The sequence below is a fragment of the Hibiscus syriacus genome, unplaced genomic scaffold (genome assembly GCF_006381635.1).
Source record: "Hibiscus syriacus cultivar Baekdansim isolate YM2019G1 unplaced genomic scaffold, ASM638163v2 tig00110190_pilon, whole genome shotgun sequence".
NCBI classification, from domain to species: domain Eukaryota; kingdom Viridiplantae; phylum Streptophyta; class Magnoliopsida; order Malvales; family Malvaceae; genus Hibiscus; species Hibiscus syriacus.
The window spans coordinates 3,530-23,520 of NW_024062619.1; the positions used below are offsets into that span (position 1 = coordinate 3,530).

The 19,991-nt window shown below is 31.9% G+C and overlaps 2 protein-coding genes across 3 annotated transcripts; both read left to right on the forward strand.

The window, feature by feature from the left end:
• Nucleotides 1–6,240: 6,240 nt before the first annotated feature.
• Nucleotides 6,241–13,997, forward strand: LOC120217840 (serine/threonine protein phosphatase 2A 55 kDa regulatory subunit B beta isoform-like). Of its 2 annotated transcripts, none has more exons than XM_039214875.1 (14): nt 6,241–6,620; nt 8,314–8,417; nt 8,506–8,604; nt 8,728–8,847; nt 9,209–9,403; nt 10,030–10,121; nt 11,217–11,335; nt 11,464–11,587; nt 11,706–11,829; nt 12,566–12,634; nt 12,728–12,819; nt 12,908–12,985; nt 13,079–13,146; nt 13,294–13,997. In XM_039214875.1, exons 1-14 carry the CDS (start codon nt 6,509–6,511, stop codon nt 13,428–13,430), a joined length of 1,533 nt encoding a protein of 510 aa, XP_039070806.1. In that variant the 5' UTR covers nt 6,241–6,508; the 3' UTR covers nt 13,431–13,997. The 2 variants fall into 2 exon arrangements, with proteins under 2 accessions (XP_039070806.1, XP_039070805.1); XM_039214874.1 differs by having other exon boundaries at nt 6,242–6,620; nt 9,209–9,406; nt 13,294–13,996.
• Nucleotides 13,998–15,212: 1,215 nt separating this feature from the next.
• LOC120217844 lies at nt 15,213–15,734 on the forward strand. Its single transcript, XM_039214877.1, has 2 exons — nt 15,213–15,439; nt 15,520–15,734. Exons 1-2 carry the CDS (start codon nt 15,258–15,260, stop codon nt 15,704–15,706), a joined length of 369 nt encoding a protein of 122 aa, XP_039070808.1. The 5' UTR covers nt 15,213–15,257; the 3' UTR covers nt 15,707–15,734.
• Nucleotides 15,735–19,991: the final 4,257 nt, after the last annotated feature.

Genomic DNA, 19,991 nt, shown 5'->3' on the forward strand with positions numbered 1-19,991 from the left:
CGCGTTGCGATTTTATGTATTATCGTTGCGATTTACGGATACGCGTTGCGATATACGGATACGCATTGCGATTTACCCATACGCGTTGCGATTTACGGATACACGTTGCGATTTACGGATACGCGTTGCGATTTATGTGTTCGCGTTGCGATTTTCATATTCGCGTTGCGATTATGGAAAATCGCAATGCGAATTTGTACTATCGCATCGCGATTTTCAAGAATCGCGTTGCGATTTTGGAAACTGATTTGCGATTCTGGAAACTGATTTGCGATTCTGGGGATCGCGTTGCGATTTTATTTCGCGTTGCGATTTTGTTGGTCATTTTGGCAAATCCAAAAAAAGTTGGTTAAAATCGTATATTATAACTTTTTTTTGGTCACTGAGGCGATTTTCTCTTAAAATAACTCTTATAGTTTTCATAAAAAAAAAATAACTCTTATAGTGGGCATTATGATTCATTATACAGTGTAAATATGTCAAATTTTGATTTTCTCAAATTTTAAAGTTATACAAAAACCAAAGCTTTTTATTAAAAATGTATAGAAATAAATGTTTAGAAACTTGACTCAAATAAAATTTTAACCTTTATATGTTCGTTTAAGTAATCATTATTGTACTTGGGTAACATCCTAAGACTCTTCTGATGATATTGTTATCTTACCACGATTTCACAAAATATGTAACCTACGCATAAAATATAATTTGGATATTCAACTTACAAAGCTCAATGATACACATCTATTTTACTATATTTCACGAAATTCATATATATATATATAAGCATGCAAATATAATATATAGGAATATGTATACATTAAGCATTTACTCCTGTAACATATAATTAATTATCAGAATTTAACGTACTTACGCAATGTCTAGAGAATAACCTATATCAAGTCATCATACATCTTATCCGTTATATTATGATAAATGGGGTATTCCTAAAAATCACTATACAATAGGTAATGTAGTTCAATCGATTTAGAATATAATAATTATTCATAAGAGTGAATTCAATCATGATGAATGATAAACAAGCTACTCTACAATTTCATTATGAGTTAAAATGCTCAAGTCCATCAATAACACATGTATGTATATGGTGCACATGTACATCAATGTCATAATGCCATACTTATTTTTAGTCGATCATTATAAATAACCATTAGAGATGTTCAAAATAAACTATATAATGGTCTGTCTAGGTGACACATGTCACAATATTACTGTGAAACCTATCACGAAAGGGTAGAAGAGCTTGTAGGTCCAAATGTACCGTAATGCTAATTCAATATCAGATAAAATAATTCACGTAAGATGGACAGCCTCAAAAGTTTTAACACAGCAAAATACTAAACTCACACTCACAGTCAATAAGACAATCACGTGTGATGAATGAACCCGAAAGTCCAAATATGCAACTATTTGATCATTGTATCATATGACTTCTATCTAATTTACTAGGACAATTAAAATATCTCTGTATTTCATATATGAATATCTCTGTATTTCTATTTTCACATGAACATTTTATAAATGTGTATACAATATGATACATGTAGTTCTTTTAAACGTTTTAAGAACACGAAAGTTCTTTAAACCCAAATAATACGATGCCTTTAAACCCATAATCATATGGGTATTTTTGTACTTCTCCTCATTTAAGGCTATTTTAATAATTTTCATTTCTAAGGTTTTTTTTTGTCTTTTTCTACTCGGAGGAGTATCTTAGTTATTTTCTCACTTACAGCAATATATTATTTTCAACACATCATGTTAATTACAACGTCCGAAAAGAGTGTTTTAGTAATTTTCAACTCCAGAGCATATCATAAATTTGAATATTATGGCTAGATCGCTTAAAATATTCCTATCAATCTTTAGACTTTTACTCACCAATAATTAGAGTCAAGGGCAATTTGGTCATTTTATCTACTTGAGAACATTCATTGATTTAGAACTAAGAGGCTTAACTTGTACGTACTATAGTCTTATAACATTTTCATCAAGTTCTAAGCTTAATAACCATTAATTACGATAATGGATAATTTGACAATTTTCCCTACTCATACTTAAATATCATAACGAGTGTTCAAACATAATAGACAAAGCATCATACTTATGAAATTTATGAAACGCTTCAAATTTTATGGTGTGTTCACCTTAAATCTGATATGCTAAACTTTTTCACGAAGATGGGTAGTCCTAATCACGAACATCACCCCCAAATTAATTACTCCATATATCAAAATAACTCGCTAATTACTATCTTATAATTTAAGATATCTAATTGATCAAATCGAAAGTTATTGGGTTTAAACGAATATCTAAGTTATGACTTTAGGAATTGAATACTTATCAAACTAAGAATGACTAGAAATGTGAAGTCCTTTTTTAGCAAAAACATGTTAATTTTATGCCCGGTAGATCGGGTCACGAGTTTAGTGCCAAAACAACACTGTTTTGAAGTCTTTATTCCAACCACTAATTAATCAAAAAAAAAAAAATCCAACCAGTAAAACCACATAGTTTTAGGATGATATTTAAACTCTGATTTCCTTTTTCTCTCTCATTTACTCTCTTTTTCCCCTTTCCTTTTTCTCTCCATTCTCCATAACTTAGTTATTGTTTGCCTTACTAATCAGTTATTGATCGTGTGTCGATCGTCGTCACTGATGATCGTTTGAAACTCGAAGTCTACATGTCAGATTATTTCTATCTCTTAATCACATATTCCTTAATCACATATCTAAGATCTATTCTCTCAATCAACTCTGTAATCGTCGTTGATTTAGAAAAAAATCATTCAATAAGAATTAAGGAGTGAAATGATATATTAAACATTAAATTAACATGTCAAGTCAATCCTTTAATACTATATAATGACATAATGATCAAAATGTAATTTTTTTTGATAACTTTAATATTCTTATATAACTTTTAAAAGCATGATAACTAAAAAGATAAAAAATTATTTTAAAGACTATTGCTATATTTTATCCAACTTAAAAATGAATTAAACTCACTCAAAATTGCCTAAACATGATTTGTCAATAAAAGTTGACCATAGAATGAACTGGAATAGTCTGATTAAACAATTGACGAATGAAATTTATTCTGTCTAAAAATAGTTGAAGAATTCTTCAAACCAAAATCAATTAATTAATTAAATTTATCAAAATTTTAATGTATATATATTTTAAATTTTTAGCTCAAATCTTATCGAGAATCCTGATATTTAAAATTTATATTTTAATCTTAATATTAAACCCAACTCAAGAAATAAAGATTATCAGACTAAAAAAAACTCATTTTCGATTTATTACTAATTGAATTATTCTTTTGAATTAAAACTAAAAGGATATTAAAAATTAATTAAAATTATTTTGACTCTATTAACTATTTTCTTAAATAATTCAATTTGATTAATGATTTAATTATTTTTGACAATATAATTAATTTAATTAATATCTATTCGATTATATTAAGAACCATTTGAACGCCGACTCGTCAGCTTTGATTGATCCCTCCTATTAACGTATAAAATCAAAAGAAAAATGTTGTTCAGAATTTCTTTTGGGCCTGACAAGGCCTTACAGGAATTGGGTGTAATGCCCGTAAATATCTTTAAAATGCTACTGCTTTCATATTTTTTTTTGAATGTTATGTTTTGTGAGCGTTTAATGTCAAATGATTGAGATTTTTGGACATATATATACCTTGTACTTACTAATAATTAATAAAAAATAATAATATGATAGTTAATAGAATTGATATTTACACATTCAATTCTTATTATTTACACATTCTATCAATTTACTCTTAATTTTAGTTTAATTCGATAAATTTAATATTTCAATTTTATTAAATTAAATTAAAATTATGACGAAATTGATAAAATGCTTGAATGAAAATAATTGAACGTATAATTATACTAATTTTATTAACTACCACATCAATTCTTCTGTAAAATATTAACGATGTGTGACTTGATTAATAATATTTAAATAATTTAATGATCTAATTGACAAAATTAAAATAATAATAATAAGATTAAATTTTTATAATACTTACGGATATAATCTATCTAATTCTATATTTTATGTATGTTTAAAGTTGAAATTACGGGTTACAAACACTTAGGGTTGAGTAAAACTCAACTCGACTCAAATAATCGATCTGTTTTAACTCGACTTAAAAAACTTGAGACTTGAATTGATTTTAAGTTATAATTTCATAAACTCAACTTGACTTGAATTTTTTTTAAATTCGAGTCGATTTATAAAATATAATTCGAATAACTCAAAATTTTAGTAATCAATGGACTAGTTTTCAAGTTTGAGTTGAGTTCATCAGACTCTATATCATATATTTACATGGTTATAATAAATCATTTAAATTAAAATCAAATAATATCATAATATTATAAATATTTATAATTAAATTTAAATAGAAACTCAACCAATTCAACTCATAAAAATTTTAAATCAAATTTAAGTTATAAAATAATACTTATCAACGTTAACGGATAAAACACTCATCCCTTCTAATACTATTTGTGGTGTAGATCCACAAAATTATTTTCTTAAAGGAAAAGCTTAATATCGAAGGTTTTGCTTATGCAGTACATCTGTTTATGATTGGTTGTTGTCTTTTTCCTCCACAGAGATTCATAAATTTAGTAAAGGATGGCTATAATTATGGAATATTTTATTTTATTTGTATGAACAAGGATAATTTAAAACCTAATTAGTAACTCTAATTATTTTCTTTATCTTGGAGGAGTAAAAATTTAACTCAACTTGAAAAAATTGATTTTTTTTTAATCGACTTGAATAAATTTAGAGTTGTAATTTCATAAATTAAATTCGACTTGAAAAAAAAATTAAGTTCAATTTGAGTTATAAAATACAACTCGAATAACTCAAATAGCAACTTGGATAACTATAAATTTTTAGTAATTAGTAGATTGATTTTCAAGTTTAAATCAAGTACCTCGACTCTGTAAGATATATGTATATCACACGTAAAAAATATGAAAAAATATATATGTATTGTATATAATTATAAAAAATCATTTAAATTAGAAACAAATAATATCATAATATTATAAATATTTACAATTAAATTTAAACAGAAACTCGAAAACTCGACTCGATTCGAAAAATTTTATTTCAAGTTTAAATTATAAAATATGATTTATCAATTTAAATAATTTAAATTTTTTAACTCAATTCGACTCAACTAAACTTGATTGAATGCTCACCCCTAATATTCTTTCCGAGTAAATTTGGTCAAACTATCTGCAATCCGATTACCTTTGTAAAAATATATGTTCTTTTAGATATATCTACGTTTTTTTGTAATAAATTTTTGTTAAACATACGTGAAATGCAAAATTATATTTTTTTCTCTCTTCATATTTATGGTAAGAAATTATCGTCTTAGTATTAATTAACTTTATAATAATATAAAGATGTGCTAATATATAATTAGGAATAAGAATTTGATATATCAACATTATATAATTTGATATATTACTCATGATATTAATGATATAAATAAAAAATTGATGATTTTAAACGGTTCATCCTTTCCGAATTAAATAAAAAATTATAATTAATTATTCAAAATAGGAGGAAAAAAAGATTGAAGAAAAAAATATCAATAATAAATATGATATTTTATATCTCCTTTTTTGTTTTACTTATTCATATATATATGTTCATAACACCCGATAATAACACGATTGATATCGACACTATAATAGATGATTATTGATGAATAGATAGATCTAACCATCACATGATAAATTTAATAATTATGTGAAGAAATTATAGTTAAGTGGGGAAAATGATAAATTATTTTCAAACGAATTTAAAGATATCGTAAGAAAAATTTTGACGATTTTGATATCTTCCGCGTAGAGAAGTGAGGACGTCAACATAATTTATAAAAAAAAAGTATAAAAATTATTATTAATAATAAATTTAATTTAAGAAATTAATGGTTTTTTATGTTTGGGTATCCAATCAAAATCATGTTCCCAATGTGGAAAGAATTATTTTAATTGATCGCCTGACTTGTCAACCTCTACACAATCGGACGGTCTCAAACTTGAGCATAAGAGTTCTACTTTCGCCTCAATCAAACGGCGCCGCTTCACTCAAGCGCTCAGTCAAAATGGGAAAACTCACAGTGCCAGAAGGAGATTGAGATTCCATTTCTGAAAAACCAAATTTCTCCTTAGCACACAGAGGAAATAAATAATTTATTCACTTTATTTTCAGGAAGAGGGCCAACGTTTGGGTCTCTTTTGTTTTTCTTTCATTTTAATCCACTTCCGAATTTAGCAACGAAGAAAAGCTAACTCAATATGCGATCTTTGATTTGATTTTGGGGGTGTGGTTGAATCTAGACCGTTAGCTTTTCCATTTTCGTTATTCATTATTAGATAGTGAGAATTACAGCCAGAGACAAACCCCAAAAAAAGAAACACAGAGAAATGCACGGAGGCGATGAGGTGGTCGCAGCTCCTCCAGGACCGCCACAACCGTTGGATTGGAAATTTTCTCAGGTATTTGGTGAAAGAACCGCTGGAGAAGAAGTTCAAGAAGGTAAACTATTATTGTTTTTGGATCCAATTTGTAATTTGTTGGTTTTTATTGGAACTAGGGTTTATTTTGGTGTTTTGGATCTATTTGGGATGATGGGTTATTGATTAATTATTGTTTCGGTTAATGGATTGGAAAAAAAAGTTGAAACTTTTTTGTTTGCTCTAGGTTGTAGCTTCGCTTTGGTACCATGTAATGCTTTGAATCATTTCTGGGTACTTTGTTATAAAGAAGGTATTGAGAAAGTGAACTTGATGAAGTTAGGGATGATGCATGCACAAAGGGTTGTGCCATTTGTTGTGTTAATGGCAGTCGTGGAATTTGAGTGATTTCTGTACCTATTTTCAGGGTTAGTGCATGGCAATCCATTTGCAGTATTGAGATTTGAATTGAAATGAGAATCTGGGAATTGTCACTCTGTTAGGATGGAGATAGACTATGTTTCACGAGTTTATGTCACTTTAAGTCTTAACTCATGGATGGATGACAACATTGGTGTGGCTTAGGTTTACTATTTGTATGATAGAGAGGTTAAAGATAGGTCCAATTTACAGATTCCTAGGTTTACTTGGTGGTTTATTTTAATATAAATTGTTTATATTATGGTAAACTTCCTAGTAAATGGGACACACAGAAAGCTATTAAAATTATGAATTGAATAATTTGATATTGTATGATGCTTGTAAGAAAGACAATTCAGTGATTGGTAGATATTTGATCTTCTAGATTCTAGTTTAAATTCATACCATCTAGTTCAGTAACACAATACTGAAACTTGGATTAAAAATTTGAGTTCAATCTCTGTAAGTATAACGTGGCAAATGTTGAAGTATGTTACTGAAACAGATGTAGGCTTTCAGAAATATTGAAGTGTGCACGGCAATAGTTAAAGTTGGATTCAGTGAGATATTAATAGTTTTCAGAAGCACTTCTGTTGATTCTGGTTGAATGGACAATTATCCATTTGTCTATCTGTCTATCTGAAACTTGGATTAACAATTTGAGTTCAATCTCTGTAAGTATAACGTGGGCAAATGTTGAAGTATGCTACTGAAACAGATGACAGAAACCTTAGGCTTTCAGAAATATTGAAGTGTGCATGGAAATAGTTAATGGTGGATTCAGTGAGATATTGATAGCTTTCAGAAACTTTTCTGTTGATTCTGGTTGAATGGACAATTATGTATCATCTATTGATTGATCAATCGACAATAACTAAAGTGTAGCTAAATATTGCAGAATTCTATTTTGAGTTTTTGAAAAATAATGAATCATAGTCTCTGGCTAGGATTTTTTTTTGAAAGGAATTATCTTGTACTTTCATATAATCTTAGTGCTTCTTACTAGTTATGTCATATGTGTAGTTCAATTTTCATTCTTAAATTATGCTTGTTATTGCCACAATATGCATTTTTCTTAAGCTTGGCAGAATAATAGTGTGATGCAATGGCAAAGAGACTATGCATTACAATGTTGTGGATTCTTCATGTTAGGCATGACAGAAATAGTTTATATTTATCACATATTAATCCCCCTTTTCCCTCTATGAGAGAAAGATGTATAGAAAATAAAAATTATGTCAAGAGAGTAGAGACTGAGAGTTGTGATTCATTAATAGAAAGAAAGATCGTTTATATTTAGCATTGCTCTTACCGGAAATATATTATTATTAAGAAAGTATTTTTTTCTCCTGCAGTTGATATTATTTCTGCCATTGAATTTGATAAAAACGGGGATCATCTTGCCACTGGAGACCGTGGGGGCCGTGTTGTTCTCTTCGAGAGGACAGACACAAAGGATGTGGGTTCTGGTACCTTTTCTGATGTTAATATATTAACTTAATGTTTTTCCTGGGTTGCAACTTTAACTTATTTTACTACAATTGTAGCATGGTGTATCAAGAAGGGATCTGGAGACAATGGATTATCCTATTAGTCGGCACCCTGAATTTCGTTACATGACGGAGTTCCAAAGCCATGAGCCTGAGGTGCTCTCTTATTACTTTATGATACAATGATGCATGCACACACATAACTTTTGCTCCATCTTCGTCTGAATAGTTTCCCCTTCTCTCTTCAATTTAACTCTCATTTTCCGTTTGATAATGCAGTTTGACTATCTCAAGAGCTTGGAAATAGAGGAAAAAATCAATAAAATGAGGTGGTGTCAAAGAGCCAATAGTGCCCTTTTTCTCCTTTCCACTAATGATAAAACCATCAAGTTTTGGAAGGTAGGAAGGAAATCTATGCTGTAACTACCATCTTAACTCTGTCTTGTTTTAGGTTGACTGTAGATTGTCCATATTAACACTCTGTCTGCAATAAATAGCGGCTAGTACTTTAGGATGCTCATTCCTTTATAATTGAATAAATTCCGCTAAACGACTGCAAAGTTAGTGGTGCATGGATAGACTGATTCCTAGGAAATGCTTAGAAAAGAGTAAAACTTGATGATATTTCTCATTTTATCCTAGCTAATCTTCTGAGCATGGGTGTTAAGCATACTGATGATTGATATTATGATCTTTGGATACCTCTGCCCTTGCCTTCTAACTCACTTGATTATCTGCCGTCTGTATGAGGCTTCATCAGGTACAAGAAAAGAAAGTCAAGAAAATTTCTGACATGAATTTGGATCCATCAAAAGCTGTAGGAAATGGCAGCGTTGCTAGTTCAAATAGCCCTAAACCTTGTCTTGCAAATGGAAGCTCCTTCGATGGATCTTACAACAATTTGAGCAATGACTTTTTCCCACCAGAAGGCCTTCCATCGTTGCGTTTACCTGTGGTAGTTGTACTTAAACAGTCTTTGTTTTATTCGCTGTGATAAAGTTTTAGGCTAATATTTGTATACAATTTGAACCATATGAGTTTTAATCAATCTCAAGGTTTGGGGGGGGGGGGAGCGGGGGTTGAAATTTATTTATTTTCAAATTGTGATACAAGTGCAAAGTAGGGTGATGAACTCTTTTGTAGGACCCATTATTTCCAAGAGCAGCACTTCAACTAGGTATAGGACATACTGTCTGTTGCTAAACTGAATTAGGGGCAAAGCCCATGATTCTTTGCCCCGTCTTTTGGTGATGAAGACAGATGATATTCGGTATTCAGCTTTTTACTTAATTTTTTGCATAATTTCCTATAAATATGGACTTCAAGGTTTTTATGTAATATGCTGTTAGATTTTAGATTCTGTTATTATTTTTAATATCGAGGAATCTACCACTTTCTGCGCTGAATATTTTTTTGTATGATGGAGCCTTCCTTTGAAGATCACCTTGTTGTGCTTTCTTTTCTTTTCTTTTTTCATTTTTTTTGGCTAGGGGATTAGGATTTTGTTGTCAAATAGTCAGGAACATCATTTTTTTGTCTAAAATTCTTGGCTGCTCAACCTTTAATCTTCACTGTATCTAGGTAACAAGTCAGGAGACCAACCTAGTGGCTAGATGTCGAAGGGTATATGGTCATGCTCATGATTATCACATTAATTCTATTTCAAATAACAGGTAGCTATTTACTTTTGCTTTATTTCAATTTTATGGTGTTCTGGCTTCCTATATTTGGATTATTTGGAAATCAGTTGAAGAGGAAGTATGATTTCTTTTTCCTAGATAATATGTAGTAGGATCAAGAATCTTACCTTTTTCTTCTCTGATGGATGAAAAGTATTCATCAGCCCACACTTCAATGCACTTATAAAGAGTTTTAGTCTGATAATTGCTTAACCTCTGTCGTGTTTTTGTTTATATATTCTTTTTACTACTTTGCAGTATCATTCTGAGGTATCTCCTGAGAATGTGACTCTATTTCTTTAAGGTTTAATTGGATTAGAGATTAAAACTGGCACTGATTGTGCTTCTATTTCTTTTTCATTTTCCACCCTAATTTTATGTTTTGTTGAAGGCATATGAATATCTATTAATAATGATAAAGGATGATTGATTTTTCAAGTAAAGAGATAATGAATCTCGATTCCCTCCTGATAACATTATGTTCTGAACTAATGTTATCGTGTCCAAGCAAGAAGCTGTCATTCTGAAATGGTCTTTGGGGACACTGTTCATGCTTTAGAAATGAAAGACTGGTTTGTGACATTGAGAAAACTGGAGAACTTCTAACCATAGAATGTAAATGATATGGATGGAGTTTTCCTCAGAAGTTATTCCTCTCTGTTTTACCCTTGGAGACATCACTTTTTCATGAGAACTTGGTTAATAGGCTCTATCTATTGAACATGTTTTGTCCCATGCAACCCTTGAGGTATTAAATTATTTAGTTGAAATATTTGAATCTTGAAGTATTAATCTTTTATCATAGAATTATCTAGTACTTGTCTTGAAGTTGAATTGTCTGTACACGATGTTTCTGAATTGCTGTTATTCCTATTCATGTAATGTCTTTGGAAATCCTTATGGCAATATTTAAGCTTTAGGATTGTATGCACTTTGTATTTTATCGGGAAATAGTAAGCTGTTGTATGACAAGCTTGTTTGTTATGTTTCAAAACACATCCAGTTTCAGTGTTTTGCTTTCATATTAGTTTGATTTTCAAAGATATACTGATAGTCTGTTACTCTCTCTGCCTCTCTTATATTTCCTAGTGACGGGGAAACTTTTATATCAGCTGATGATCTGCGTATAAATCTTTGGAACTTGGAAATTAGCAGTCAAAGTTTCAATATCGTTGATGTAAAGCCTGCAAACATGGAGGATCTAACTGGTAAGTAGTCTCCTACATGTTGGTACTTTTGGTTGCTCCTTTCATTTCTGAAAGTGTATGCAACTTCAGTGCTGTTTAATAAATTCTCGAAAGCAAGATTTGAACTATTTTCATATCTATCTTTGCAGAGGTTATAACATCAGCTGAGTTTCACCCTACCCACTGTAACATGCTAGCTTATAGTAGTTCAAAGGGTTCAATTCGTCTCATTGATTTGCGCCAATCAGCTTTGTGTGATTCTCACGCCAAACTGTAAGTGTTATACCATTGATCGCTTCTTTTGATAAATCCTGATATGTGAGGATATTATATATTTACCATGTCCTTTCAGTATTCTTTCTAAAATATAATTAATATTCTATGACAACAGGTTTGAAGAACCGGAGGCACCTGGATCTAGATCATTTTTTACGGAGATAATTGCCTCAATCTCAGATATTAAATTTTCAAAGGACGGAAGATATATTCTTAGCCGTGATTACATGACTCTTAAGGTGTTGCTTTGTCTTCTTGTTTTCGGTATTGACATATAATTACTTTGCATTGCATGAGCTTCACATTATGGATGCAATTCTTCCTAAGCATACCACAATGACTTTATGTGACCCTGACTTAATTATCTATCACCTTATTAAGACAATTAAAGGATTTGACTGCATTGATGCAATGTCTTATGCAGAAAGCATGAAACTGCCATGGTCTTTTTCTGCAAATATCTGTCTGATAAAACCTTCTAAGTTTTTATATATTTAACACAAATGTGATTAAAATGGAAACAACGATCGGCTTGTTGGCATTTCGGCTTGGACTCAGATAGTCAAACAATTTAATTTATTCTTTAGAGAGCTTATCATGAATGCATGAAACAGTTGGGGGTTAGGATTAAATGTTATAATAGCTTCTCTTCATTGAGCATAAATATATCCAATCATTTTAAAGTTGCTGTTGAGCATTCCTTCCCCATTCACTGTTGAATCAATCACGTGTCGTTTCTTTCATGTTTTTAATCTCTGAACATACTTAAATTTGAATCCCTCATAATATGGTTAGTACAGATCAGTATCTACATTTTTGTTAAATTTTTTACCAGTATGCCCACTTTTAAGCTGTAAGACTTCCGAAGTTGGTTTTAAACTTATTGTGTCCTCGGAATCATATGCACTTGATATGTCCTTAATGGGAATTTTAGGACTTGTCATTTGACTTGATTACATGTCACTTGGTTGTCAGTTGTGGGACATCAATATGGATTCAGGTCCAGTTGCAACATTCCAGGTTCATGAATATTTACGACCTAAGGTACATTTCTATGCTCTGAAACAGATGATGAAATTAACCATATCTGTGTTATGCTTTGACAGACCTTTTTATTGCATTCTTTAATTGTTTCAGCTGTGTGATTTGTATGAAAATGATTCAATCTTTGACAAATTTGAATGTTGCCTAAGTGGTGATGGATTGCGAGTGGCAACAGGTTCCTATAGGTTTGTTTTCATCCAAAACTGTCTCCTAACCTTTTGTTGTTGTTTTGTTCTTCCATGTAACATTATATATATTTCCCTGTACTCTCAGCAATCTATTCCGTGTATTTGGTTGTGCCCCTGGAAGCACCGAGTCGACAACTTTGGAAGCCAGCAAAAATCCAATGAGGTAAAATTTCACTCCAGGGCAACCTTTCAAAAATAAAGTACAATTAAATAAAAGTACATCTAAGTAGTTATATACATCCATTTGTCTTTCCAGGAGACAAGTTCTGGCTCCCACAAGGCCTTCCAGACCCCTAAGCAGTATAACACGTGTTGTCAGAAGAGGTTATGATTTGTTGTACATTTTTTTCCTTTTGATTATTTTCTTCCTTGGACACCTTCTGGTGCAGGGTACAGCTTAATGAACTTTTTTTTATTTTATTTCTTGATTTGTGCTCTGAAGCTATTATGGTGGTGAATTTGTCACATCAGGATCAGAGACTCCTGGAGTTGATGCGAATGGAAATTCTTTTGATTTCACGACAAAGCTGCTGCACCTAGCATGGCACCCAACTGAAAACTTGATTGCCTGTGCTGCTGCTAACAGCTTATACATGTACTATGCATAAAGATCATCCAAGAAATGTACTTGCTTGGTTTAACTTTTTTTTTCCAGTTGTCTGATGGTGAAAGCTCCTTTCCCGTTCCTTCCAAGCAGCGAATTAAAGCCTAAAATGAGTCCCGCACTCCAGTGTCACCCAGAATCCGTAACATATGGTAGTCTCAAGATCAAGAAATGGCTGTCACATATCCATGAGGATGCAAACCTATAACTGTTCACAGGTGTGCACAGCTTAATTCTCGTTATCTTGTGTCTTGTCCTCCTCTTCTCTCGATCCCTGAAAATTCCTTCAGCCTGTTCGTTTCATTTTCCTCTCCTCTTTTTTTACTTCGTCTACCCCCCCCCCCCGAGATCCTTTAAAATAGATGTAGTGATGCTTTTAGATATGTGTTGGGTTGAAGTTAGCAGCAAATGCGATTGTAGCTCTCCTACAAGAAAACTAAAGGATGTTCTATATTTGCCACTTAGGTTTAAGGTAAATGTTGGTGGGAAGGAGCTGTCAAAACCATCACTGCAATTTTTTTATTGATTCTTTTGTCATGTTTGGAACTTCATCTTTAGTTTTAGATAATTGTATCTTTTCTTCTCAATCCAAGGAGGTAATACCTATTGATGGATGTATGTTTTTGTTCCTGTATTGGTGTTTATTGATACTAATGTGTATATGATATGCGTATGAATACGATTACAGCAACAATGATAATATCGAGACTACAGATAACATTGCCTTGAATACCGTAAACCACACTTGAAAGATATGGTGAAATGGGTTTTCATCTGCAATCAACCACAGAGTTGAAGAAAGTCTCAATTTTGTATTCCTTGAAATTCAAGTATAAGTATATATGAACCTATTCTAAATATCATCAAAATTGAGGATTGAGTTCTATTTCCATTATGGGTAAAATTCATCAAAATCGAATGTGCAAGTACCCCCAAGCATTACATGTAGGTCAAATCTTGTTGTGAGTCCTTGTATTATGTCTATACACACTAACTTGTTTAATTTTAGAATTTATATTTTATAGAATTTGAAATTTTAATCCTAACTTAATACAATACAAATATAAAATAATTAAATTATAAAACTTAAAGTGATTAAATTAGTGTCTGCAATATCTCAATATAAATCAGTTAGTAAAAAAAGTATTCACAACTTATGTATGCTAGAGCCTAGGGTATTATTAGTAGAATTGAATTTGACATGTTTAATTGTTTGTTTAGGATTCAAAATAAAAAGTTTAAAAATTACATGTATTAAAAATAAATAAATTAGAGTATAATGACTGAATTCATAACATTCTCATAGTACACGGACTAATAAAATAATTTGATCTTACATATATTTTATTTGCAAAATGACGTGATTACCATTTGAATACTTCAAAAACTAGTCCAAAGTAGAGAACTAAACTTCCCCTATTTTGATGGCAAACAACTAAGCTTCCCCTATTTTCATGGCTTCATATCAGTGGACTCGGCCCTTCCAATATCACACAGTTGAGGCCTCACATTTTGGCCGAAAACTAAAACAAGACAAAAGGAAATCATTTAATCGAAAAGGGTAATATTGGTTACATTGTTACTTATTCCAAATTCTCCAGAAATGGCTACTTGTTTATCAATGCTTACATTTTGTTCGTCATTTGGAAGAAAAAAAAAACTTAGAAGTATTGTTCTATGAAGAATTTTGAAACATTTTCATCATTATCTATTTAGGTTTCGTTTCGATTAATTGTTGTTGTCTGTTATATTAAACTTTGGAGTATTTAGAGTTGCAGATTTGCTGACATCCCAAAGGCATGATGTTTTTTGCTGATTCAAGGTAATTTCCATGGCATCAAGGCTTCAACAGTTTCAGACAAAGGCTGCTCAGATTTCAGAGTTGGTGACCAAGAATGGAAGTTGTTATTACAAGGAGCTGATGGAAAAAAACAAGAGCTACATCAAGGAACCTTCCAACATAGAAACATGCCAATTGTTGGCAAAACAATTGTTTTATACTCGACTTGCCAGGTACTTTCAATGAATCGAACACAAATCTCTTTTGTGTTTAATCCTTCCCTGCTATTGCCTGTTTGCATCTGAAAACGCAGTATTCCGAGAAGGCACGAGGCATTCTGGAAAGAGCTTCATTGTCTGAAAGAGTTTCTAAAAACAAGGGAAGCATGGAACATCGAGAATGCAAGCATGGCTGCTTTGATTGGAGTTGAGTGCTACACATGGTTCTTTGGTGGAGAAATCATTGGAAGAGGCTTCGCCATTACAGGCTACCATGTCTGACCCTTTTTTCCACTCCTCATCTTCTTTTTTCAACATGCAAGCACAATAAATTTGTAAATTTTGTGAGTAAACTATTTTACTGCCTCTAGATTATATGATCATGTATTATAATTATCACCATAAGCCTTCATCATGAGTAGTGCTCAACTCATGCTCGTTAAAAAATTTGTTGCTAGACTCAATTCATTGCTCGTTAAGTTCAATAAAATTTTCCTTGACTTGTGTTCATTAAAAAATCAAATTGCTAGTTAAACTCACCAGAATTTTTATCTTATTTTTAACTACATGTATATCTAGTGAATTAATAATTTAATATATTTATTGTATATTAAAAAATTAATAAATTAGTGATAATTATTAATCAATAATTTATTAATAAATTAATAAAAATTAATAAATTAGGAAATTAATAATTATTAATTAGACTTTTTTTAATAGAATAATTTTTAAAGGTAACTATTAAAAATTATAAAAAAATTAATGAATTGCTCACGAACTTATTTAGCCAAATTGGATCTTGTTCAACGCAACTCATTAATGTATTGAGTAGAGTCAACCCAATTCAAACGTTAACCGAGTTCGGATCGAATCCATCTCAAACAATTCAAGAGCTAGTCAACTCATTCATGACTAGCTTTGTATGCCTCATGCCATACCAAAATATGCTACCTTAATAATGGCTACTCTGATTTAATAGGGTTTATTATTTTCTAAAACTAATAATAATATTAATAGTAATAACACAGTTATTAATAGTAATAGTAATACCGAGACTAATAATAATAAGAGAAAATAATCTCAGTGATCGAAAATGCCTTGTAATATACGATTTTGACCAACTTTTTTTGGATTTGCCAAAATGACCAACAAAATCGCAATGCGATCTTCAGTATCGCAAATCAGTTTCCAGATTCGCAACGCGAACTTCGACTATCGCATTGCGATTTTCCAAATTCGCGTTGCGATTTACATATTCGCATTGCGATAATCGAAGTTCGCTTTGCGATTTACATATTCGCATTGCGATAGTCGAAGTTCGCGTTACCCAAAATCGCAACGACCACGACCCGAGACGAGACGGCGGCGGCGGCGGCGCACGAGAGTCCCCCTTGTTCTCTATCACTCAACAAGGAAGTGGGAAAGCCAAGCCTTAAATACCATTCCCAATAGTGTTTCCAATACTATGTGTGATTGAGCTTTACCAACACTTGTTCCCAATACTACGTGGGATTGAGCCTTAAATAGTGATATTATTTGTGAATTATAGTTAATGACTTTAGTATTTGTATGAAAAGTATTTGTGGTTCATTTAGTTTTCATGCAATTCTAATTTATTTTCAATTGATTGTAATTGCACGATAACAATTTTTTCTATTCTCGCGAGTGATGCAATTTTTTTGAATTTTTTACTTAAAATTGCGATAATCAGAACATGACTTTTAGTTTTCATGTTTTTTTGTGCCCATAATTACAATTATAAGAGATTTTTTAATTACATTAGATATCAAATTATGTGATTGTAGATTGACTTTTAATTATGACATATTTAATCGTATAATACTAATGCAATTGGTTGCTGATTCAGTTATTTTAATGTGCATGATTGTTAATTGTTTCTTGAATAATCACATAGTATTAGAAACAAGTATTGGTAATGCTCAATCCCACATAGTATTGGAAACACTATTGGGAATGGTATTTAAGACTTGACTTTCCCATTTCCTTGTTGAGTGATAGAGAACAAGGGGGACTCTCGCGCGCCGTCGTCTCGTGGTCGTGGTAATACGTGTCTTCGACACGTCCGCGCGAATACTATCTTTTTAGAGAAAATTCTTAAGAAACAAATGCAATACCACCAGTCGTTGCGATTTTGGGCAACGCGAACTTCGACTATCGCAATGCGAATATGTAAATCGCAACACGAACTTCAACTATCGCAACGAATTTGGAAAATCGCAACACGAACTCCGACTATCGCAATGCGAACTTGGACTATCGCAATGCGAATATGTAAATCGCAACAGGAATTTGGAAAATCGCAATGCGATAGTCGAAGTTCGCGTTGCGATAGTCGAAATTCGCGTTGCGAATCTAGAAACTGATACTTCCCCTTATAAGAACCCATATTTTTATCTTATGGAAAACAATATCAATATCAATTCATATGGTATCGATACTCATGTTACATTACAAAAAAATACTCCAAACTCATACTAAACATTATTTTAAGTCATGTGATGATTATTACAGTTTATGAAAGTATTAAAGGTCATTTTACACAAATCTAATGTCTAGATTTTCTACGTTGATCCATAAGCTCTAGAGCCACACAACATGCTTCCAAACATAATACAAGCAAGCAAACTTAATGTACATGATCTACGAGTAGTATGAGAGAATTAGAGTGTGTTACGTCAACACCCAAGCCACTTAACCCCTCTAATTCACCCTAGAACTAATCTTTCTTTGTCTTTCCTCTTAGAGAGCTCCCACAACTCTCCCACTAATTCAAATGAAAATATTGGAGGAAGCTTTTGGAGCTTAAACCCTCGTAAAATCCTAAAAGAGCTTAAGAGCACCATTAAAAAAGATGGAGAGCATATTTTGAAGCTCATGATCCATAGATTATGATTCTTACCTTAGATTTTTGGATTGATACTTAGAAGAGGAGAACTGTAAAGCCTTTTTCTCAATGTTTTGTTTAGGTGAGGGAAGAAGAAGAAGAAGAAAAATAGATAAAACTATGGTAAGATCAAAAATTAAAAAAAATCAGGTAAATCCAGCTGAAAATCCCTTAAAATTAATCATAGTTTTGCTTATAGGTAAATTTATAATCTAGTTCCTTTTCTTTTAAGATAAAAAATCCTTTCTTATCCCTGAATTAAGTCAATTTCTCACTTGATTGAATTCAAATTTGACCCATGAGACCTTCATACTATAATTATTTCATTTGATTAAACTTCGGATTAACGCTTTAATGTTGACTAAAAATTTTGAGTCATTATAGTTGCTAGTGCTTGCTCGGCACATGCCATCTTTTCTGTCCATATGTTCAGACTGTTAAATTGAAGAGATTTGCGTCAAGTTCGAACTAGGGCAAGTCGAGGGGCATGCTTTGTAAAAGTAATGCCCTAAACGACATTGTCTATCATTTCTAACACTCGTAAGGGTGATCCGAATGAGCAGAGTGTGTTGCATTGCCTATGTTGTCCTCCCTTTCTTCTTCTCCTCATCACGTGCTCCCGTGTTGATGGGGAGCTCGTCGGTTTTATTGCTGCAGCTGCAATTAGGCAACTCGAGAGGTTTACGTTCGTGCATACAAGTTTTGCAACTCAATTTACAGCCATTGGCCAGAAACAACCAAATATGCCGAGGGAGATTTTTAGGACGTAAATGGGAGGTGATGTTGATTATTTTGCTATTGGAATTGCATCTCGACTGATTCATTTCTATCAGGAGCTGATCCATGTTCACCACACCAATTGTTGATGATAACATTTGGATTATGGCGACTATAAGCAGTTCACCTCTTTTGATTTCAACGGAGAACTGTAACCGATGGTTCATGGTGATATTAGAGACGATCAACATTGTTTGGTCTTTAAAAATGTTGAATAGAAGAATGAGGTGGAAGATGATATATCCCCTCCCCCAATCTTCCTCAATCTTGACTGAGGGATTGTATAGTAACTCTTGTTGTTTGTTTTAGGCTTAGGATAATGATGACTACTTGTAGACTAACAAGTCGAATGGATGTAATCATCTAACAATAGATTTGGCTAGGCAGACCACGTGCACTTGTCTTGTCAAGGGGTTGACTGATCATAAAGCATGGGACTTCAAAGTTTGTGATTGATAGAAGATATCCTCCAGAGGTTCTCTTATTCTGGAATTATTTGTGTAAGAGATCCGGAAGAGGTATAACATATTTCAATTTATAATGAAAATATTTTGATTAAATAAGCAAAATGGTATGATTAGATACATTTTACTACGCTGTAATTTTTTTATTATCAAATACTATGTTATATGAAGGATAGTAATATTTGTGGATCTTTAATACAACTTTTCAGTCCCACAATAGTTGTAAGTTGGGAGAGCGGAATCCACGTATACGAATTCCCATTTTGAGATTGCCACATACTCATAGTATCTGTAAGGTTTGTTCTTATTACATTTTAATAATAAAGATTGGGATTTGACAAGCATTTTGTTGGTCCAAACAAAGCACCCCTGAATGTTAATACTTAAACAAATATTGTCCGTCTGTGACAAGCAAATAATT